Consider the following 22,977-nt stretch of genomic DNA (forward strand, 5'->3'; position numbering starts at 1 on the left):
GTGAATGCTCAGTAAATGGTAGTTAATACAAGGCATGCTTCAGAGGTATCTCGGGTTTGGTTCTAGACCACCACAATAAAGTGATTATCACAATAAAGTGAGTCACACAGATGTTTTGGTTTCCCAGTGTGTGTTTACAACTATACTGTAGTTGATTAAGAGTTCAATAGCATTGTCTTAAAAACAATGAACATACTCTAATTAAAAAATACTTTATAAGAAATGCTAACCATCATCTGAGCCTTCAGTGAGTCATAAGCTTTTTGTTGGTAGAGGGTCTTTGCTTCAATGTTAATAAAAACAGATCTTCAAAGTGCAACAAAGTGAAGCACAATAAAATGAGGTATGCTTGTGTCAGCTTTCAAAACGCCCCATGCCTTCATGTCTCAGGCCCATTGCCACCATGCAAGAGGTGTAGCTGCATTGCTGAAAGATGGATTAAGTTTGAGATGGTCTCTGTCTTCTTCTACCTAACTTGAGCCCTCGGGAGTCTCCTAACTGGCTATAACTAAATGCTCTTGGAAGATGGACAAAGGGTGTAGTGTGTGGATTCTACTTGGGCTACTGGCCTCTTGCTTTTAGATGATACCCTAAATTAACATAGGACCCCCAAATCTTATTCTTGCTTTTAAACTACACTGAAAATCTCCATCCAAATATTGAATTTGGGACACAAATTTTTGAAGACAATGCAGTACTCCCGTATTTTTTCCATTGCACTCTTCAAACCCTCCAAAAGAAGGTAACACTTTATATCAACTTTATTATCTTTATTATTTGGGGTTCTTAAATAGAGATAGCAGTGCCTAGGAGAGTGGCGCTTCATCCCTGTTTGGGGAGGGAAGGTTGAGAATGCAAGGAGTCATCAGCTGGAATGGCCCTTGGTGCTCCCCATACCAGCACTTGCAGTGCCTGGCATATAGCAGGTGCTTAATAAATATTTGTAAACTGTTTGTAGGTAGTGGGGGTGATATAAAGGCTCCCGTTGGGAACCATATACTGTACGGGAAAGAACGTCCTACATCCTATCTAGTCCTTGGTTGCAGTTCAGGGTACTTAGCCTGCTCCATCCCACCCTCCTGTAGGCCCTCGCCCTAACTTTCTGGGATAGGGGCTGGGCCCACTTCATCCCAGCGCCTAAACCCTTTCCAGGGCTGCATCTTCTCCACGTGGAGACGATGACGGTTGTGAGTGGGCATACAGTCATTCGGGAGGAGTGCTATATTCCCGATCCCCTACTTTTGGGGCTCGAGAGCTCTCGAATCCCACCTTGCCATGAGCCTTCTACTTTTGACCTTCGCTTACTACATTTAAAGGTATTACTTGGTGGGCTGGGGGACCCCAGGCAACTTGAGGCGACGCCCGCTCTGGGGACGGAGTAAGGCAAGGAGGCGGGATCGGAGTGTGAGAGGCGGGGCCGCAGGCTCCCAAGGACACCCAATCACAGGGCCAGTCAGCTGAGGCCACAGCCCCGCTCCCGGCGCCCGCCCCGGATCTCCCGCGCGCCATTGCGGGGGTGGGCCTCGGCCCGCGCATGCCCGCCGGGAACCTTCGGCCGCGGCGGGGCCGGCCGCCTCCGGCTCCTTTCGCTGGGCTGGGGCTGGGAGAGCAGGCCCCGCCCCCGCGCGCGGCCAAGTCGCCGGACGAGGTCGGGGTTTGCAGCCCGGCCCCGCCCCCACGCGGGGCTGCTCCCACCGACAGCGTCCGGCTGCGCGGCGCGGCCCCGCCCCCGCTCGGCGGCGCGCTTCCCGAAGCGGCCCGCGCACGCGCGAAGGCGCCCGCCCCTCGGCCCGGCGGGGCTCTGGGGCGCGTCTCCGCGGGCCCCGCCCCTTCCAGCAGCTTCAGCAGGTCCCAGTGGCTGCGCTGGCGAGCGACGTCCGCGGGCGCGAGGCCGGCCTGATCCCGCAGCCCTCGGGCCGCGCCCAGCCTCAGCAGCAGCCGCGCAGCCTCCAGCGCGCCTTCCCGGGCGGCCAGGAACAGTGGCGTCTGCCCCTGCGCGGGAGGAAACCGCCAGGGGCGGGGTGGGCGGAGGCCACGCCTGCAGGGCGGCCCTTCCTGACTCCCCCGCCTCGCTGCCGGTCCTCCCCCTCTGGTTTCGGGAAGCTCTCGCGCTGTTCCCCCGCCAGCACCCCCGTTTTGGGGGGCCCTCTACCCGGTCTAACCCTGCCGTCCTGGGCGTCTTTATCGGCTCCGGCCTGCAGGAGGGAACGGGCGGCCCGGGCGTTGTTCACGGCGGCGGCCCAGTGCAGAGCGGTTTTCCCTGGGGGACGACGTGGGAGGCTGTCACCCTGAGGCCCGGAGCCAGACGGAGGGGTTCCCGTTTCCCACGGACCCTGGCCTCGGGGGAAGGGCTGTTCGGGTCCGGGGCGCTCGGAGGCGGAAGCGTCGCCCGGGTGACCGCCGGCGGGCAGGAAGCATTGTCCCCGGTGACGTCACGGGCGGCGGGCGGGACAATGGGGCATTGTTCGCGGCCGGTGGGAGCGGAGGCCCTGCACCTTCCCGCCGGCGCTCCTCGGCGCCCTAGCTTGCGGTGGGCTGGGCGGTGTGTGCCGTGGAGGACGGGGGAAGACGCGGACTCCGCCCCGACGGCTGCTCCCTTTTTTTTGCATTTTATCTCACATCCCATCTCTATAGCAGTTTCTCTATAGCACACCCCCTCCCCAGATTCATACCCCATTTGTCTCTGGCCCCCACATCTGCTTGGGCTGCAATCAGTTCTTCAACCAGGTCCTCCACCGCCAGCTTGGCAGCCAGCATCAGGGCCGTGGTCCCATCCTCTGTCCTCGCATCCACTGCAGTCTGTCTGCTGCGGAGTAGGAGCTGGGGGCCAGAGAGGGCCAGTGACTCCTGGTATGTCCTGGCTACCAGCTCAGGCCCCTCACACAGTTAACCACCTCCCGGTCCATATTCAGCCATCTGTTCTCATTTCCCCTTCAAGTCCCCAAGCTCACATTACCTTCCTCTTTGCCAAACACTAGCGGATGCTTTTGCCCAGCTTTACTTCCAGATTTGCTCCCTTGTTCTCTTCAAGTGACCTCAGTGTGTACTGACCTGGCAGACCTCCCGAGCATCAGCAGCCACAGCGGTGTGAAGGGGGGTGCGCCCTGCTCTGTCTGGCTGGTTGGGATTAGCTCCAGCCTCAAGGAGGCGGTGGGCAGCCGTTGGCCGGGAGAATCGGGCAGCCAGGTGCAGAGGGGTCTCCCCAGTGCCCACAGTGTGAGCCTGGGGACAGGCCCCTCCATCTAACAGAGGTTCCCAGGGCTCAGAAATTTCCAGCCACACCCTCTGGAAGGTCCTGGTCTCCACTCTTCCACAGCAGACTGCTGACATCAGGGGTGTCATCCCATCTGTGGGTGGGAGACAAGTCGATTAAGAGAACATAAAGGGGGCACAGCCAGCGTGGCTCAGTGGTTGAGCATCGGCCTACGACTGGGAGGTCAGGGCACATGCCCGGCTTGTGGGCTCAGTCCCCAGTGGGAGGCATGAAGGAGGCAGGCGATCAATGTTGATGTTGTTTCTATCTCCCTCTCTCTAAAGTCAATAAAAGCATTAAAAAAAAAAAAAAAGGCATAAGGGGAGGGGCAGGACATGGACGCTCAGGTAGAATCACAGCCCGGAGGTGTCAGGAAGCCCAGCTCTGGCTCTTGATTTTGTGTCGCTTTTACTTTTCTTCAGCCTTCAGTTTCCTCATCTGTGCAAAGAGCCAGCAGGCCTTAATTTGTCTAACATTCTAAGGCAGTGGTTCTCAAACTTGAGTCTGGATTAGACTCACCTGGAGGGCTTGTTCGAACAGATTCCCTAATAGCTTGACTATCTGAATCAGGAACTCTGGAGTGGAGCCTGAGAATCTGTATTTCCAACAATTCCCCTGGTGATATTGATTCTTCTGTCACAGGACCACTCTCTGAGTATCACTGTTCTAAGGCACTAACTACCATTTGCTTCTCCAGGGCTGATACCAAAGGATTTTCTCATTCTAAGCGTCAAAAGGATTTTTCCTGGTCTGGGCTGGCTCACGTACCAGGTCCATGGGTGTCCACATCAGGGATATCCATCTCAGATTCCTGCGGAGGGGTCAGCATGGCTGCCTGGGGGAGCTCCTGACAGTCATCACTCAGAGACCAGAGCTGGCACTTGGAGGCTGAGGCCATTTCTTCAGCCTTGGGATCAGAAAAACAACCAGTGAAGGAAGGTTGACTTGTCCCTTCTACCCTTCCATCACCTCAGGACCATTGCTGCCTCAGTGGCTCACCTGGCCTCCCTCCTCTCCTTCCTCAGGGCCCAAGCACATCACAACTCCATCCTCACCAACTTCGGCTTCTGGTTTCAGTGCCCTGGAAGAGGGTGGGTACCGGGTAGAGGGCCTTCAGGGTCCACAAGGTCTCCAGCAGCCTCCCGATCCCTTCCCCTTCCTCTGTCTTCAACTTCTGCAGTGGCATCTCTTGTTGCTTCTGATCAGAAATATCTCCACAGGCAGGAGTCCCCTCCCTGAGCCCCAGTTCCTCCTCACTCTCACTTGAGGCGGATGCTGTCCTCGCCCAGTGGGGGCCGGCGTCTGCGGGCAGCTGGCTGAGTCCGAGGCCTTCGAGTGAACCCAGGGGGCAGCCAGAGGGCCCCATGCTCTCGGCGCCTCCGCCGGATGAACTGGAGGACCAGAAGGGCCCCGAGGGCTAGGAGAAGCACCCCGGCCGCCGGTGAGCACAGCACAGGCCAGGGAAGCTGGTTGGCGGGGGCCGCTGGTGGGAGAGACACAGTCAAAAAGGGGCCATTCCAGGTGAGGCTGGGTACTGCTGTGAGACCTTTGGGCCTCAGGCCCCTCCTCTGTAAAACAGGAATGACAGTAGCACCTGTCTCAATGGGGTTGTTGGGAGCATAAAAGGAGTCAGTACTGTGAGGCCCCCAGAGCACAGCCTGGCACGGGGTGAGTGCGATTAAGAGTTCTTATTCTTTCATGAGCTCTCAACTGGTTGATACAGGAATGAATGGGTACTCTCGGTTTAGTAGAGAGGAGGCACCAAAACCTGAGGTTTGTGGAGGTCTGTGGGAGAGGTTAGGATGGAGCCCTTAGGGAAATAAGGAAAGAGATTGTAGAGCAAATGGGCCATGGGGAGATCCAGTTAGCAAAAGAGAGGTTAACAAAGGTAAGTCCCCACGAAGAGCATTTGGGCCCCAGGATCCTGTTTCATTTGACCTCCATTGCTGGTTGCTGGCATGAAAGCTGACCTGGGAGCAGAGTTGGGAAATGATGGGGCCACCTACCGGTGCCTGCACGAGGGTGGGCAGCCAGCAGGGGGCCCGGCAGTAGGGGCTCCAGGGCCTCCACGGCGGCCATGGCAGCAAGGAAGCGGAGCAGGAACCCAGGGTCCCAGGGACAGCGGGATGCAGGGTGGTCAGGGCCACAGCGGGACAAATCCACACCCATCACCACCACAAACCTGTGGGGGAGGTACCTCAGAGACCCCTGTGCTGGTCTCTGGCTAACTTCCCTCCACCCATTAAAAAAGTGTCTGGCCTACCCCTCCGCCCAGCTTCTTACCCTGTGCTGAGGGAGTCTGTCTCCTTGCCCGCAGGCTGCTTTTGAGGGGCTGCTGTCTTCTGATGAGAGGGGTCTGGGATTCCTCCCAGCTCCTCTTCGGCCTGGGCCCCAGGATAGGGGTACACCATGTTCCTGCCATCACTATCCTTCCTCACCCAGAGCCCTACCCTCAGCGTCAGGGACAGTCCCCGGGCCAGGGCAAGCAGCTGCTGGTCCAGGGCTGGGGGGCTAAGCACCAGCAGCAGGGACAGGGAGGGCCCCCACTCTGAGCGCCTGTCCTCGGGCCTGCAGTCGCCTCCGTCCCAGCCACACTCGGGAGTGTCACAGCCTTTCTCGCAGTGCCCATTGTGGAAGTGATCGCGGCAGAACTGGTCATAGGCTGGACTGGAGGTGAAGAGAGGGGGGGTCAGGAAGCCAAGAAAACCAGACTCCCTCCTTCATCCCAGAGAGGAGTCCCGATCTTCCACAGCCTCTAGGCACTTGCTAAGTAGGGGCAGCTCCACAGAAACGGGCTTAGTCAGGTCCTGGATGGCAGGTAGCCCAGACACCCTAATGTCTACTGTCACCCTTGTTTCTTAAGATCGCTGCTTCTCCCTACCCCTCCAAGCTCTCCTGTTTCCCTGAAGGTGAGACCGAGGCCCTTTTCCGTCAGGGGTACAGGCTGCTAGGGGAGCTACTCCATGGCAGCAGGGCTTAGAGAGAGGCTTGAGGCAGAGCTCTCACAACTCTCGGCAAGGAGCCCAGGCAGAGACAGTGCTGTTCTTGGTGCCCCATTAACCTGATGCTGCCCCATCCCCCTGGGCTGGAGTCTCCTACCCCTATTTGGCAATGGTTACAATGGTGGAAGCTCCCTGGAATTTGAGGCTGTGGTCACACTATAACTCAGAAGCATCTATGTTGCTCTGCCCTCACTGTGCCCCCCACTCCAACTCAGGGTTTCAGGCTCACGTGCAGGCTGGAGGAGTCTCACAGTCGTAGCCATCAAACAAACATTCTTCAGAGTCACACTGCGGGTGGCACTGCCCATCCCGGAAGAGAAGCCAGCAGCGGGAGTGGGAGGGGCAGCCCTTCCAGGGGTCCAGGACCCCTAGGGAGCAGTCTCCTCCATCCCAGTTTCCTCCTGGGCCACTGCAGCCAGCATCACAAGCCCCATCTCCACCTCTGCCCTCACATCCCTCTGCTCTAGGAATCTGACACCGGGGCCCGAGGGAGCTGGGAGGGCAGGAGCATCGAAAGCTTGGGCCCCCCGGCTTGGAGGCCTCTGAGCAGCTGCCGTTGTGTAGGCAAGGGGACGGAGGGCCACAGCCTTGAGGAGCGGGTGGGGTCAGGCAGTCAGGGCCCCTGTAGCCATTGAGGCAGGCACAGCGGGGTGGGAAGCCAGACTTGGGGGAGGGCAGACATAGACCACCGTGGTGGCAGTGATGGAGGCCGCAGGAGGGGGCTCTGTGGCTGCAGGTAGGGCCTTCAAAACCCTGCAGAGAGGAGAAGAGATGTTGGGAAGGGACCTTGTATGATTCTTCCCACTTTCTCTCAAGCAAACTCCTGGGTTAAGATAACTCGGAGGGTCCTAGAGTCTCATAACGGGAAGGGACCTCAGAGAACATCAAGTTGATCATTTTATAGATGCTGAAACCATGTCCCATGTTTTTTTCACACAAACACAGTACACAGTGGTGAAAATGGATGAGCCACAGCTCTGTGCAACAACCTGGATAGATTGTAGGATCGTGATGCAAGTCCTGGCAGACTAAGCCGTTAATAGAGTAATATTAATTGAACCTAATATCTTAATCCTTGGAAACAGGATTATTACTTTCTCTTCCTCTGGACACGCGAGCGCGCGCACACACACACACACAGAGTTAAAGAACTAAGCACTTATCCAAGGGCACCTGGCTTGGCTTTGGGGACCTTCCTGTAGGTATTTGTACTACCACCTGATCCTGTCCCCTCACCCCCTGTTTGCTTCTGAGAGCCACTCACTTCTGTGAACAAGGGATGGCTTTCTCCAATAATTCCCACTCCAGTGTCCCAGGCTCCCCGTAGGGTCCCAGCTCAGGCTTTCGTGCCTTGTGTCAGTGTTGGGAGCAATAGAGAAGGCAGCTTTGCAGTCACTCACCTGGGGGCAGTGGCAGGTGAAACCCGGGGGCAGTCCTTCTGTGGCCTTACAAGACCCTCCATGGGAGCAGGGCTGGCTCTGGCAGGGGTCTATCTTTACTTCACACCACTGGCCTGCGTGTGGGTGGGATTAGATGTCACACACTGCTTTGGTCACTGCCTCCTTTTTGCTCATTCCTGGGAGTCTGCCCAGCACTAGCTGCACAGGTAGAGGGATCCTGGGGCATAGTCTCTGGGCTGGGGTGCAGAGGCAGAGGGCTGGACAAGGTGACTAGGCTGCCTTGTAGGGAGTGATTATCTGGGGTTCCATGGTCAGCTCAGCTGTGCCACAGAGATGCCTATACCCCACCCCACCCCACCCCATACCGGGCGTCACCTGTGTGCCCAGGCAGACACTGACAGTAGAAGGCGTTGGCTAGAGAGTGGCAGGCTGCGGTGCCCGTGGGGTGGCAAGGTTGATCCAGACACTCGTCCACATCCCCCTCACAGCGCAGCCCCACAAAGCCTGGAGGGCAGGCACAGTGGAAACCTCCAGGTTTGGGGGTGCAGGTCCCATGGTTGTGACAGGGCTGGGATTGACAAGCGTCAGGTTCCTTTGAGCAGTTCTGTCCATAGTAGCCTGGGGCACACTGCAGGCAAAGAGGGTCAGACAGGGAACCGGGAAGCGAGCCCCTCCCAGCACTGCAGGGGACCCAGCTCCAGAGAGTCTGCCAACCCCCACCTTCCAGTTCAACAGTGTCATTCAACTCACCAGCCACCACGGCCCCGTGTAGCTTAACCCATCTCAACCCACGACATAAAATTGTTCAATGACACACAAGTTTACCCCCCACCCAGACCCCCGCTCCAGTCCCAAACAATCTTTAGGACACACTGCCGCTAAACATTAGCTCCAGTTTCTGTAGAACCTCTCTTCCCAACCGCACACCCACCGCGCTGTGCCACGCTTCATTAATTTGTGGGCATTTACTGAATGCCCACTTAGTCCCAGCAGCCATGTTAGGCAGTAGGAGTACAAAGAAAACCAGAACTCGCCCCTGCTTCCGTGAAGTGCTCAGGCAGCCAGGAGGGCGGCAGCTAGCACTTCTTGCATGATTTATATGCATAACCTCATAAAGTCATCCTAAAAACCCTTTATATAGATGATCTCATTTGATTCTCACTTCACAGAAGTGGAAACTGATTCCTTGAAAGATTAAGTGACTTGTACAAGTCACACAGCCGGTAGGTGATAGAGCTGGGACTCGATGCAAGTCTATGGCTTCATAAGCGGTGCCCTTAACCAGTTTCTGACTGTTTCATATTCTGCTGGAGCGAGGAGTTGTTCACAAGGTCTGTGCCATGTGCTGAACTCTTGCAGGAGGAAGGCGAGCATGCAAGAATGGGATCCTAGGAGGCTTCACAAAGACGGAGAAAAAGGGATTCACAAAGAAGTGGCCAGAGGGCTGGAAGAAGCAGATGAGGGGGGTGTTTTGGAAACTTCTGGAGGGAGTTTCATGAAAGAGAAAGTAAAGCTGAAACAGGTGCATGGGGGTTCCTACTGATGAGTACACTGCTCTTGTGTGTGTGAAAATGCTCACAATAAAGAGAAAGAGAGTGGTTAGGGGAAGTGCATGGTGCTTCTATCCAAAGTCTTCGTTCTATACCAGGAGCGGGCTGCTCAGACTTGAATCTCAGCGTTGCCTCTCTAGCTCCATGACTTGACCACCAAGGAGAGGCCCGAGTCCAGTCTGGACATGTTCCTGAGGAAAGTGCCTCCTGGGCACCATCCAGAGGGAGAGGGCTGGGAGGGCCACCGGAGAGCCAGGAGGGGGTGTGCAGGGAAGCCCGAAGCAGTTTCGTGTTGCTGAAGCAGAGGGTGGAGGGTGGAGACATGAGGCCTGAGAGGCAGGCAGGGCTGGGTCTCAAGGGGCCGTGGACTTCACTGGGAAGGCGGTGGGCAGCCACCGGACGGTTTGAAGCAGGGGAGTGGCAGGCCAGCTCAACACTTTCAACAGAGCACTCTGGTGGCGGAGTAAAGGCTGAACAAGTATGGAGACAGGGACGGAAGGTCTGGACTACGGCCGGGGACGAAGGGCGGAGGGACAGAGACAAAACTGAGGAAGATTTAGGAGGTGAAATGGCACGACTTGTTGGTTGGCTGGATGTGTGGGGTCAAGGGAAATGGATACATCACCGCCCCCCCATGACTACTGCTTCCCATGTCCAGCCCACCCTTGTTACCCGGACCCCCTCTCTTCTAGACCTGCTCACCTGGCAGAGATACCCGTTGGGCTGGGCCACGCAGGTGGCCCCATGTTGGCAGGGCCTGGACTGGCATGGGTTCACCCTGTCCTGGCACATACTGCCTTGGAATCCAGGGGGACAGTGACAGAAATAGGAGGGGCCACTGTCGATGCAGAGGCCTCCGTTCTGGCACAGGAAAGAGACTTCTGTGCCTGGGGAGAGAGACAAACAGGGACCAGGAAAGCTAAGTGGGGTGGAAGGTGCTCAGGCCCAGACACTGAGCCGAGAGGCCTGTGGGGACCACTAACATTCCCGGGGCAGGTGGAGTCCATACTTCCTGACACAGTCCCCCTCCTGCTGACTCTGCCAGAACGGAGGGAGAGCTTTCTTCTGAGGCTTATCAGAGCATAAGTTCTGCACCCTCCGGTGTTCCCACTGTTACTGCCATTAACCACCCCAACCCCGCAGGTCTCCTTTCTGAGGCCTTCTCATGCACACCTCACTCGAACGGGGCCTATTCTTTCACAAGGGGCTTGGTGTGGCATCAGATGTGTGGGATGTGGAGAAATGTGTTGAGTGTAGTTGGGTTAAATGTGGTCCACTCTAGCTGAGGTGATGATAATGACAGGGTTGAGTTGCTCCACACTGAGTTAGTCCCTGGTGGTTGTGTTAAACTGGAGTCTTGTTGACTGAGCTGGTTGGTGTTTTTTGAGCTGCGCTGAGTGTGGTGCTAGGAGCTGAGTTGTGTGAGGAGGCCCCGGTGCTGGGCTGTGGGGTCAGTCACTGTGGTTGGTCTGTGTTTCTTTGACTCTCAGTCGGTTGTTTTGTTGGCCAAATGTGTGAATGACCTTAGGGATGGGATAGAGGAGGGCACCTTTTTTCTCTTCATCTGCTCCCCAGTCAGTCCTTGGCTTGGTACCTTGGCTCAGGGCAGCCTTCTGGCAGGAGGACAGCGGGACTTCACAGAGACGCCCAGTCCATCCCTGGAGGCACAGGCACTGGAAGGAGGGCCCGGTTTGGAGGCAGTGGGAGTTGCGTGGACAGGGCTTCTGGGCACATAAGTCCATCAGAGTCTGAGAGTTTGGAGGGAGCAAGAGGCCGGACAGAGCATCAGGATCCCAGGCCCAGAGATGGTCCTCTGCCAGCTCCAGGTCCTCAAAATCCCTTACCTCTGACCCTCTCCCTGGTGTGCTTTGCTACCTACATCCCAGAACAGTCCCTGGAGTCAGACTCCCTCAGCCCTTCCCTTCCATACAGGCCTCAAGGCCTGGGCTTCCAAACCCCTCTCTATATGGGCACCTTCCCTAACTTCCCCGCTGCCCACCTTTTAGTGCTTGAGACCCTCTCACTAGAGCTCCCCAGCCCCTCTCTCCTCAGCACACTTGGCTCAGTGCCCCTCACCTGACAGCTGCTTCCGGTGTAGCCAGCAGGGCAGAGGCAGCGGAGGCCCTGGGGTCCCTCTTGGCAGGTAGCCCTGTTTCTGCAGGGGCTGGACAAGAGAGAAAGCAGGAGGGAGGTCCGGGGAAATAAGGGGAGGGAGTGTGATGTGGCCGGAGGGCAACCTCTGGGGAGATGGGAGACCGGAGGGAAGGTCGAGTGAGGGATGTGGGATGTGGGATGTGGGATGTGGGATGGGAGGCAGGGGGACCCCAGAGGAGGTGGAGGGGAAGGAAGGAAGGCTGAGGGCCCCCCCTTCTTCCAGGGGTCTTTGCCCCTGCTCACCTGTCTGCACAGCTGGGGTGGATCCTTCCCTCACAGCGTGGGCCCTGGAAGCCAGTGGCACAGGAGCAGGAGAAGGTGCCAGGCCTGTTCACACAGGTACCCCCATTGAGGCACGGGGCTGGAGAGAGGAAGCTGTGAGGGGTTGGGTTTCTTGCCTATAATCTGGCCTGTGACCTCAGTCACACCACATATGGGACATCACCCCCACCCCCATGAGGACGCCAGCTCACTGTTTCCAGTTTTTTTTTTACTCTCCACAAGCACACGCTGACCATTGCCCTGTGGCCCAGCCCTGGACACGGTGGGCACTCACCAGAGGCACAGTGGTCGGTGCTGGTCTGGCAGCGGGGCCCGGTGTGGCTTGGAGGGCAGGTGCAGGAGTAGCCCCCAGGGCTGGGGCTGCAGGAGCCACCATTGAGGCAGGGTCCCGAGTGACAAGCTGTCACCTCCTCAGTGCAAGCGGGCCCTGGGAAAGGGACCCTCCTTTTCTCCTCTGCTTTCATCCCTCCCCCCTGTCCGCCCTTCCTTCCCTCATCCCTACCCCTACTCTTCCCAACCAACAGCTTTTCTTTTCTCACCACCTCCCACACACCTGTATCCTTGGCGGCCCGTGCCCAGTTTTCCTTGGTGGTGACAGAGACTGAGGGCCCTTTGTCACCTGTCTCCACTGGCCTTGCCCTTCGTTGGCCCAGGGTGTATATGGTTCAAGGAGCGCCTCACCTGTGTAGCCTGTGGGGCACGTGCAGTTGTAGCCAGAGGGCTGAGGGTGGCAGGTTCCCCCATGGGCACAGGGCGTGGAGATGCAGCCTCCCAGCTCTGCCTCACACTCTGGTCCTGTCCAACCCACGTCACACACACATGAGGATCTGGGCATAAAGAGAAAGGGGAGGTGTTTTTCTTCTTGCCTCCCCCTTGGTCAGACCCCTGTGACCTGTTCTTTTTTGGCCCTAAGACTCTGGCTCTTTCTTCAGTGCCTTTGCTCTCAGCATGTCCCCCTTTCGCCTTTCCCAAGGCTCATCCTCTCCTCTGTTCTGTGCTGTCCCCAGGCCCTAGAACAGTGTCCATGCATAGCAGATGCTCAGATGCTCAGGAACGTTTGTCTAAGGAACGATGAATCGGCCTGGGATTTAATGATGTTTCTGCTCTGACCCCTACTTCTCTGTTTCCCCCATTATTTATGATCTCTCGCCTCGTTGGACAACACTCACCAATCCAGCCCTGCCCCTGGCTGTGACCTCAGAACTTTGCCCTCTCCTTGCTGTTCCCCATTGGTCATTTCCCACAGACTTACCCCTCACTGGCTGTCTTCTCCCACCCTAGCTGAGGACCAGGCGAGTGCAAACGGGAGGGTCTGGAAGGCGTTACCTCTGACAGTGCCCGTGCTGGCAGGTGCAGTTGTCCTCAGCTGGGGCACAGCCGGGGCTTCCGTCTGGGCAGAGGCAGTGGTCCGTGTCCCCGTGGTGCTGGCAGTTTTGCTTGGGCTTGCACAGGTTGGGGGCACAAAGGGGAACCTCACAGAGATGACCTGGGGTGGGGAGATGGGTCAGAGAGAAAACACGGTCCATCCATATCCTTGATGGGGCCAAAGGTCACTTCTTATATACGACATGCTCACTGCTCAGGAACCTGTCCTTTGGTGGCTCCCTATTGCCTCAGGAGACTATAACTTCCTCAGAATGGCCCCCGGGGTCTTTCAGGACAAGTGGGCCTCACCTTTGCACCATTGTACCCTAAGCTCTGGGTGTCCTTCCCCTGCCCCCCTGCACGTGCGGCTGCCTGAAGCTGAAACATGCTCTTTGGCCTTCTATCTTGACAGGCTCCTCCTCATCTGTGAGGCCTTCTCACCCCTGCACTGGTGGGTCCTTTGAGTCCTAGGGTCCTGCACATTCCGCTCTCAGAGCCCTGCTCTGGGCCGTCATCACCAAGACACCTGTTGCTCTTTCTGCCCTAGATTTAAAGCCACTGGAGAAGGGCAACTCTCTTACTCAGCTTGTCTGTGTCCATCATGGCCAGCACTTAATAAGTGCTTGCTAAACAAGCAAACGAGTGGCTTCCCCTTGAGCCCTGTCCTCTGCTCCTAAACCCAGATCACACCACCATGATGGACCCGACGTGAGCCCTCCAGTAACACCGCCCTGGCCCGTGGCTGTGCAGCCATGAGTACAGGTTCCATTCTCATTCTAGTCTCACATCCCAACCCTCAAACACCCACCAAAGACCTCTTCTCCACCCCAAATGACACAAAGGTCCCCACCACTCCTTGCCAATGCTTGCTCTGCTGACCTGTGAAGCCAGAGGGGCAGAGGCAGAAGAAGGCTCCTGGGAGGTCAAGGCAGCTGGCACCCGTGGGGCACGGGCCACTCAGACACTCGTCCACCTCGGCCTGGCAGCGCCGGCCTTCAAAGCCTAGGGCACAGGGACAGCTCAGGGCCTGCAGAATTCTGTCCCTGGCCCCACTCTCCCTCCAGCTTCTGAGCCCAGTTTACCTGGGAGACATTCACAGTGGAAGGACCCTGGCTGGTCCTGGCAGTGCCCGCCGTTGGCACAGGGAGAGCTGTCACACTCGTTGATATCTTCCTCGCACCGGGAGCCTGTGAATCCTGCTGGGGCGGGAGTGGGTGGGGACAGATCCCTTTTTTCTTTACATGTATTAGGGAGTTTGTTACAAATGTTTGACCAAGCTTTACAGGCAGGATTTCATGGGTTCAAAGAAATTAAGAGTTTTACACTGATATTTAGTCTCTTTTCACATATACAGAAACGACATCGCTGCAGATCAAATGGCTTGGTGTGGGGTTTTGGCTAAATACATCATTATAGAACGAAAGCACCAATTTGAGGGCTTCTTAGTGATTGGAGTTTCAGGACATAACAGAGGATAATTTGGTAACTTTATTCTTCATATAAATAAGGCATCACTGGATATAAGTACTAATGCTGAAGATACATTTTATCAAAAGCATAATACCAGTCTTGGCCTTTTCCCTGGCCAGGAAAGGCGAACCTGGAGGGCGTCCCAGAGGAGATACCTGGGGCAGGTGCAGACGATAGGACGGTGATACAGGAAAGTGAAGTTCAGCCACCTGCCAGCTGTGTGACTTTGGGAAGCTACTGGACCCCTCCAGGCTCCAGTTTCCTCCCTGCAAAGGGTTAATAATGGGACCTACCTCAGGGTGCCATTGGAAGGCGTCAACAAGATAACACCTGAAGAGTACCGCCAAGTTCGAGGCCCCAAGTAAATATTCAGTAATCACCAATAAACACCAGTTGTTATCACAGCAGAGGACAGGAGTCCAGTGCAGCGCAGGAGGCCTGGGGCGCTGTCCCTGCATGTGGCGGACAGTGCCCAGGTCAGCCTGGGACCCTGCACTCACCGGGCAGGCAAGTGCAGTGGAAGCCGTTGAGCTGGTCGTGGCAGTCGGCCTGGTTCAGGCAAGGAGCAGAGGCACACTCGTCTGTCTCCAGCTCACAGAGGCGACCTTCTAAGCCTGAGGACATGGAGCTGTGGTGAGGGCCAGGTCTTCTGCCCAGGCAGCCTGGATTCTAGAACCAGCCTGCCCCCACTGCCATGGCCCCATCAGGCACCCCTCCCAGGGTGTTGTGTGCACATGAATTTGCAGAGATGAACATGAGGCCCTGCTGCTCTGCTGTGTGGCTCTGCTACCTTTGGCGAGAAAGCTCCAGGAGCAGAGCGCCTGCCGGGACCTGTGGAAGAGCTGCCAGGATGACCCTTTTGGGGCCATTCCTCTGCTTACAGAAGGCGGGCTGATGAGTTTAGAGGTCCCAAAGGGACAAATGAGACAAGAGGACATCTGCTTGGAGGTGATGGGTGTCCTCCCAGGCCTCTGTGCGAGGGAGAACGGGCTTCCCAACAGGGGCATTTGAAGGGCATCGGGGAGGCTGCTCCGTTCCAGATTTGCCCTGTTTCTTCGGGCTGGTCCTGGTCTCCACTGTCTCACCCTGAACTAAAGCTGGATCAGCCTCTGGACCATGCTACCTCCCTCTCCTGCCTGGGAAGCCTGGCTCTGCAGCTCCTTGATGTCTACAACCTTGTCCCTTGGATTATTGAAAAGTTTTCTCAGCATTTTTCCTTGGAAACCGCTCAGCTTTAAGAAGGCAGTGTAGTGGGGTGGCTAACACGATCGAAGCCCTGGGTTTGAGCCCTGGCTCTGCCACTTACAAGCTGGGTGAAGCACTTAACCTCTCTGTGCTTCAGTTTCTTCATTTATAAAGTGGGCACAGTAACAATGCCGAGCTCATAGGGTTATTGTAAAAATTGAATGCCTATAAGCTGCTCAGGTAGTACCTGGCACAAAGTAAGCTGTTATTCTGGTTTCATTCCGCTCCCTGGTATTGGCTGTCATCTCCCTGGGAGACCTCCCCTTTATAGCTAGCGTGGAGCAGGTGCAGCCTTGCAGCGTTCCTTTCCTGGTGCACCAAATTCAAGCACACAGGCCCTTTGGGATTCGGAGGCTTTACTGTCAAGCTCTACAGAGGAGAGTTTCTGTATTTGGAGGAGTGCTCTGGTCTCCCCTGATGGGCCTTCGTGTACAGTGGACCAGGTTGCATTCTTTACAAGGACTATGAAATGGACCCCCCCCCCCCCCCCCCCCGAGTTGAGCAGTGCACAGCCTTGCTGCCATCTGTGGCCTTTCTCCCAGGGCCACAGGCTTCCCAGAGTTCTCATCTGGGGTGGGGATAAGAGGAGAAGCATCCTTGGGTAATTGACCTCAACTGGCCTGAGGCTATCTATGCTCTTGAGGGGAGAGGGCCTGTGGGTTCAGGATTCATCCTGTCTCTTCTAGCCAAGGCCCCATCCAGCTGGTACCTGGAGGGCAGAGGCAGTGGAAGTTGGCTAGCAGGTCCAGGCAGGTGCTGCCCGGGTGGCAGGGCTGGGACAGGCATTCATTGTGATTGGCCTCGCAGCGGGAACCCGTGTAGCCAGGGGGACAGAGGCAGTTGAAGGAGCCAGGTGTGTTGAGGCAGGAGCCGCCGTGTTCACAGGGGCCGGAGCCTTGCTGGGCTGGGAGGAGAGAAGAGCCTGGTCCACAGGGGCCGGGGGTGGGATGGCCACGAGGCCAGCCTTTGTAGGGGGTCCTGGCCCCTGTGAGGTAGATGACACCATCTCAGGAAGGGCTGTGTCTTTAAGATGGAGAAAGACTAAGTGGGGCCTGGAGGGCTGAGCTTTGGTGAGACCATATAAGGAAGGGATGCCAAATCTGGACAAATTCAGGGAAAAGAGTTGTTCATATTTTTAATTCAGAAAACAGTTTGCCTGTCTCCCGTGCAGAGGCTGCCTGTCTGCTGTGGGGGTGCCTCACCCATCTGGCACTCATCCAGGTCCTGGTGGCAGGTGGGCCCTGCGTAGCCAGGCTGACAGAGGCAGAGAGTGGCGCCCGTCAGGGGGTTGGTGCTGCACTGGGCTTCCCCGTGGCACGGCTGGCTCAGACACATGTCCTCCATATGACACAGGAGGCCTGCAGGATGGGGCAGGGGGGCTCTCAGGGGCCTCTTGAAGCTCCAGCTCCCCTACTGCCCCTCTCACAGGCCCCCTCCTCCTCCCACCCCCTGGACCCTCTGCACCACACCTGTGCGGCCAGGTGGGCAGAGGCAGGAGAAGGAGCCCACACGGTCGATGCAGGTGGATCCTGGGGCACAGGTGGCTGCGGCGCAGTCGTCCAGGTTCTCCTCGCAGCCTGTGCCCCCCCAGCCGCTCACACACACGCAGTGGAAGCCACCGGCTGAGTTCTGGCAGGTGCCCCCGTTTCTGCAGCGAGGGGCACGCCAGGGTTCACATTCGTCCACATCTTCAGAGCAATCCCAACCTGCAAGGAAGGCCGGACGGAGACAAGGGCTGGAGCTGGGCCCTGTGGGAAGGGAAGCCAGGGGCCGACCATCTGGGCCACTGGTGCCATGAACTTGCCTTTAACGACTCACCTGTCCAGGCCTCTGGGCAGAGGCAGGTGTAGGTGCCCAGGCCATCCTGGCAGGTGCCCCCATTCTGACACTGGTGCTTGACACAGTCATCTAGATTCACCTCGCAGCCTGGGCCTGTGAGACCTGATAGGGTCATCGGGTCAGCTGAGGGAGGGAGACAACTTGCCTGCCCAGAGAGGGGGCCACAGGAAGGCCCCTTGAGGACACACCTGGGGGGCAGAGGCAGAAGTGGAAGGCAGAGTCTCTCTCTGGAACCAGCTGGCAGGCGCCCCCATTGGGACAGCCTGTTGGGGGACAGGGTCCTGGCCAGAGCTCACAGCGGGAATCTTTCCGCCCAGCTGGGCAGAGACACTGGAAGGACCCCAGGGTGTTGTGGCAGGTGCCGCCCTCGGGGCAGGGCCCCGGGTCCAGAAAGCACTCATTGATGTCGCGCTCACAGGCGTGGCCCTCGAAGCCAGGTGGGCAGCGGCACTGGATCTGGGGGTAGGTGGTCAGACACTCCCCTCCGTTCATGCAGGGGTTGGCGGAGCAGAAGTCCCGAAACTGGCACTTCTCACCTGTGGCAGAGGACAGGGTGGCGGTAGCACTGCTCATCTCCCAGCGCCTCCAGGACTGGCTCTCACTCCGCAGCTCCCATGTCCCCATTTCTTTCCCTTCCCCCTCATACCTTATTTGCCCTGTCCCATCACCCTTGCCTCCGTTTTGCCTGTTTCTTGGGAGGATTATATCTGCAGGGGTTATATTTTCTAAGCTACGAGTAAGACATGCAGTTGCTGGTGGTGTGTTGCAATCGGCCCCGCCTGGGAATTGCTGGGGTCCCTCAGTGGTGGCCTTGTGGGAGGTGGAGACTCTGAACCGTGCTGCTCCGCAGCTGGTTGCCTGGCCCTGGGCATCCTCTGGTCTCTCATCCTGACTTCCTAATCTCTGGGTGGTGTAATGACCGGGCAGCGATAAGGGATTCCCTTCACAGCTGCTAGCACCAATGGCCATGCGGCAGTGGTGGCTGCCACCACTCGTGGCCCCCCATGCTGTGTGCCAGCTGCGGGCTAAGGGAGCACCTCCTGAACACCACTCGTCCTCCTCGCAACTGCCAACTGAGGTGGGCAGGTCAGCTGACAGCTGGACCAGAGAGCTCAAACATCTGCTGCCAGGTCACAGGCCTAGTCAGTGGCAGAGCTGGCGTTGGACCCAGAGAAGGGGCTGCCCCAGAGCCTCGACTCTGAAGCCTGGCAAGTTGCCAGTGCCCATCCTTCTTGTTACATGTGCTGGTCTCTCACACCCAGTCTCAGGCCCAGTTTCCTCAGAACTACCTGGGCAGCTTAAACATCTCCATGCCCTGGGTCCACCCCCCACTACATCTTTCCGGGGTGGGACACTGGTATTTTTAATAAAGTCCAGGTAATTGCTGTGCCTAGCCAAGGTTGAGAAGCCTTGCCTCTAGCCCACCTGACACTGAGGTCCTCACATTCCAGGGACTTTCTTACCCACCTGGCTATTGGCTGCTTGGTCCAGCCCCTCCATCCCGATCTGGTCCTGAGGTCCCTTCCTCTCCAGGGCCTCATGGTTCTGTCCTTGAACCCTGACCATTCCTCAGGGTAGCACACCCTCCTTATCACGTGTCCTGCTGTCTTATCCCAGGGCTGCACTCTTCTCCTGGGATGGACACCCATTCCTCTCCCTGGGTCAGACCCTTCCCACCCCCATCTCTCTCTTCCCTAAGGTTTTCCTAGTGATCTGATGGGCACCTCTCAGTCAGAGGACACATTAACCCTATAGCTACTGGGTAGAGGGGAGGTTGAGGGGGCTGGGAGAGGGCTCAGGGTGCTACACTAAGAGGACTATGGAAGTAGCTATTTACCAACTGGCTTGGAAATATGTCAACATTTTAACAGTCAGTACAACTAAGCTGGTGAATGTCAATCTTGGGTAAATGTGTCACCAAAATTTGGTTTGTGGATTCTCAAGGCCTCTGTCCTCACAAGGCTCAGTCATCTTTCCTACTCCCCAGCCCAACCCACTGCTCCTGCCTATCCCCTCCTCCTACCCCCATCAGCCCTCACCTGTCCACCCAGGTAAACAGGAACACTGCGGGAGTCCTGAGGCCTGGATGTGGCAGTGGCCCATTTTGGAACAGAAGGAAGAACAGGGGTCCTTGAGCTGGGCCTGACACCTCTCACCAGTGAAGCCCGAGGGGCAGGTGCAGAGGAAGGTGGGGGTCAAGGGAGAGGGGGGGCTAGGGGAGACCCCGGGGACAGGAAGCAGAGCTTGGCAACTGCCCCCATTCTGGCAGAGCTGGGCATCCTGGCAGGGGTCAGGAAACTGGCATGTCTCACCCAGGAAGCCAGGAGCACACCTGGGTGGGTGGGGAGAAGAAAACCCACATCACTGGCCGCTCTTGGCCTACGGTCCCACCTCCCTTGCTCCTTTTCCTTCATTTGTTTCCTCTAATCTCCTTCACCTCCTCCCTCCCTCTCCCTCCCCAGCTCTCCCTCCCCCACAGGCACACTCACTGACAGGTGCCTTGGCCCTGAGACAGGCTCAGGCAGGTGCCTCCGTTGGCACAGGGTTCTGAGAAATTCCCACAGGGCAGCCCTAGGGATGGAGACAAGGATAAGCTGGGAGCTCCAGGGGACCTGCCTGCATCAGCCAAACCACTATTAGCCTCCATACCCCTGTTCCTAGTCCCCAGCTGGCGCCCACCTCACCCTGTGAGGTCCCAGGCCTCTCAATAATCCCCACCCCTTTCCTGTTTTTTCTCTGGCCTCCCAAGTCCAGCCTGAGGCTCCATCCCTCGGAAGCAAGACAAGGATCAGGAGGGGGGTTGAGGGGACTCTTGGGAGGTGAATGGCTGAGACAGAGAAGGGATTTCCTCTTGGAAGGCCCAGCATTGAGCCAGAGGAGGGGGGTGAGCAGCTGGACCGGGAATGGGACTTGGTAGGCCCTTGACCTTTCCATGTCTCCATCTCCTGCTCCCCTCACATCTCTTTCCCTACCAGGTGGTCAATTTGTTCCTCTTCCCCTTTTAAAGGGGCCGGCTGTCCCCAAGTTCCAGGCGACTGGGTTCTCCCTGGGGGTGAGCACCCTCTCACCCATCCCCCAACAGTTTCCACCTGGCACCAGGCCCACAGCCTTGGTCTGTGCAGATCCAGCGGCAGAGTCTTCTCTCCCTTCAAGCTGTCCCCATCTAGGGGCAAGACTCTCCTTCGTCCAGTGTCACCTCAAGGCATGAGGCTGGGCTGTCTGCCCCCAACCCACCAGACACCTTCTAAGGAAGATGAGTGCCCGCCTCTTCCACCATGTGCCTCACCTCTGGCCTTCAGGGCCTCACCCCTGGTCCTTCTTGCCGAGCGAAGCAGCAGCAGCAGCAGCAGCAGTGAAGGGGGCTGCATTCCAGAGCCCGGGCTGCGGAGCCCTCCCGGAGCCAGGAGCCACCTCTTCTCCACAGCCCCTTCTTCTTCCTCCCGGGCCTGCTTCAGGCCTCACGTCTGAGTTGTTTCCTGAGTCACACAATGTCCTGGACACCCAAGTGATGGGGAGAGGGAGGAGGGGCATTGAGGGGGATGAGGGAGGGGCCTTCCATCCCTGACAACCTCTAGGGGTTCGAATAGGATAGAGTGGCTGGAAGGTAGGTGATTGGGAGGGGAGGACTGGGCGGGTGGGGTCCCTGGGGACAGTCCCAGGCCTTCTGTTGATGTGGTCTCTCTTTTCTAGAATGGGAATTGCAAGGTGTCTGCCTGTGCCCAGGAGGGTCAGGACCTGGAAGCAGAGGTGGTGTGGGGTGGTGGGCACTCTCCTACTCCTCTGCCCAGGGGAGGATGCTTGCTTTTTGAGATCACTACAGATACTTCTCAGAGAATCTGCAACTTTGCATAACTTGATACTACTACACTTGGCAGAGGAAACTCAAGGGTCTTTTGGGCCTTACCTTGGCCCTTGCTGGGTCTTCTCTCTTTTTGGGGAATGGGAGAGATGCAAGCTGGTTTGGGGGGGATCTTGGCCTTTCTTGGGAAAGGAATGTATAAAATTGTCATCAATGATAAATGACGTCTTCTACACTCAGTTTTGTAGTCTGGATTATTCATAGCAAACACTGCGTTTGGGTCATTCCACTCCCCCCATGTCTCCCTCTCTCTACTGCAGAAGTCCCTGGGGTGCAAGGAATGCCAGTCATTGACTTTATTTATTTTTAAAATAAATATATTTTTATTGATTTTTTTTATTTTTTATTTTTTTTTTAGAGCAAGAGGAAAGGGGAGGAGAGAGAGAGAGAAACAACAAAGTGAGAAAACATCTATCGATTGCCGCCTGCATGCCCCCTACTGGGGATTGTGCCCACAGCCCAGGGATGTGCCCTGAGTGGGAATCAAGGAATGGAACCGGCAACCTTTCGGTGCATGGGGCAGTGCTTGGCCAACTGAGCCACACTGGCCAGGGGCCAGTTATTGACTTTAAAATTGGACTAAATAAAATCACAAAAGAGAATTCCTTACCCTGACTCATCTTACTTTCTTGAGCAAACCCTGGACTTTGGAGTCACCATTCCTGGACTTCTTCTCCTAGCACAGGACTGAGAGTCAGGGTGGCTGCAGCTGTGGCAGCAGCTATGACAGCCAGCAGGAGGCGCCCTCCCTCAGCCTGGTGCACCCTCAACCATTTCTTCTGCCGAGGAATGTACTTTGCCAGCACCATTAAAAAAAGCTTTTTATTTTGAAATAACTTAAAACTCACAGAAAAAGGGCAATAATACTAAAAATAATCCCAGGATACTCTTCACTCATATTCACTAGTTGATATTTGACCACATTTGCATTATCATTATTTCTCTAAATACACATTAACATTTTTTTCTCAACCATTTGAGAGTAGGTTACACATTAGATATCCCTCTACTGGTAAACACATCGGCGTGGATTTCTTAAGAATAATGACAGCCCAGCAGGGTGGGTTCAGCCGTTGAATGTAGACCTAAGATCCAGGAGATCGGGGTTCGATTCAGGTCAAAGCCCTATCCCCAGCCGGGGAGGAGCAGGAGGCAGCCGATCAGTGACTCTCTCGTCATTGGTGTTTCTCTCTCTCTCTCTCTCCCTCTCCCTGAAATCAATAAAGACATATTTTAAAAAAGAAAAGAATAATGACATTCTCTTACATAACCATAGTACAACTATCAAAATCAAGAAGCTGTTAAAAAATGTTAATGTCAATGGTTGAAAGTCTTTTTATGTGTGTGTGTATATATATATATAATTTTTAATCCTCACCTGAGGATATGTTCATTGATTCTAGAGAGAGGAAGGAAGAGAGAGAAACTTGATGTGAGGGCTCAGTTGCCTCCTGTACCTTCCCTGAGACTGAACCCAAAACCTAAGTATGTGCCCTGACTTGGAATCCAACCTGCAACCTTTTGGTGTACAGGATGACCCTCCAACCAACTGACCAAC

At 56.4% G+C, this 22,977-nt stretch overlaps 1 protein-coding gene across 2 annotated transcripts; it reads right to left on the reverse strand.

Moving 5' to 3' along the window:
• Positions 1-798: 798 nt before the first annotated feature.
• NOTCH4 (notch receptor 4) lies at positions 799-20,928 on the reverse strand. Of its 2 annotated transcripts, none has more exons than XM_087817323.1 (30): positions 20,868-20,928; positions 20,050-20,131; positions 19,600-19,892; positions 17,749-18,096; positions 17,540-17,662; positions 17,191-17,427; positions 16,924-17,079; positions 16,431-16,625; positions 14,977-15,090; positions 14,089-14,202; positions 13,886-14,008; positions 12,968-13,127; positions 12,323-12,468; positions 11,916-12,068; positions 11,603-11,720; positions 11,282-11,369; positions 10,800-10,953; positions 9,908-10,092; positions 8,031-8,283; positions 7,656-7,768; positions 6,485-7,008; positions 5,537-5,920; positions 5,260-5,435; positions 4,517-4,736; positions 4,253-4,334; positions 4,022-4,160; positions 3,052-3,347; positions 2,673-2,820; positions 2,163-2,260; positions 799-1,992 (listed from the first exon to the last, which is right to left on the reverse strand). In XM_087817323.1, the coding sequence occupies exons 1-30, from the start codon at positions 20,926-20,928 to the stop codon at positions 1,285-1,287; spliced, it is 5,991 nt and encodes a 1,996-aa protein (XP_087673449.1). In that variant the 3' UTR covers positions 799-1,284. The 2 variants fall into 2 exon arrangements, with proteins under 2 accessions (XP_087673449.1, XP_087673448.1); XM_087817322.1 differs by having other exon boundaries at positions 10,755-10,953.
• Between the last annotated feature and the right edge of the window lie 2,049 nt (positions 20,929-22,977).

The sequence above is a fragment of the Miniopterus natalensis genome, chromosome 5 (genome assembly GCF_054644295.1).
Source record: "Miniopterus natalensis isolate mMinNat1 chromosome 5, mMinNat1.hap1, whole genome shotgun sequence".
Classification (NCBI taxonomy): domain Eukaryota; kingdom Metazoa; phylum Chordata; class Mammalia; order Chiroptera; family Miniopteridae; genus Miniopterus; species Miniopterus natalensis.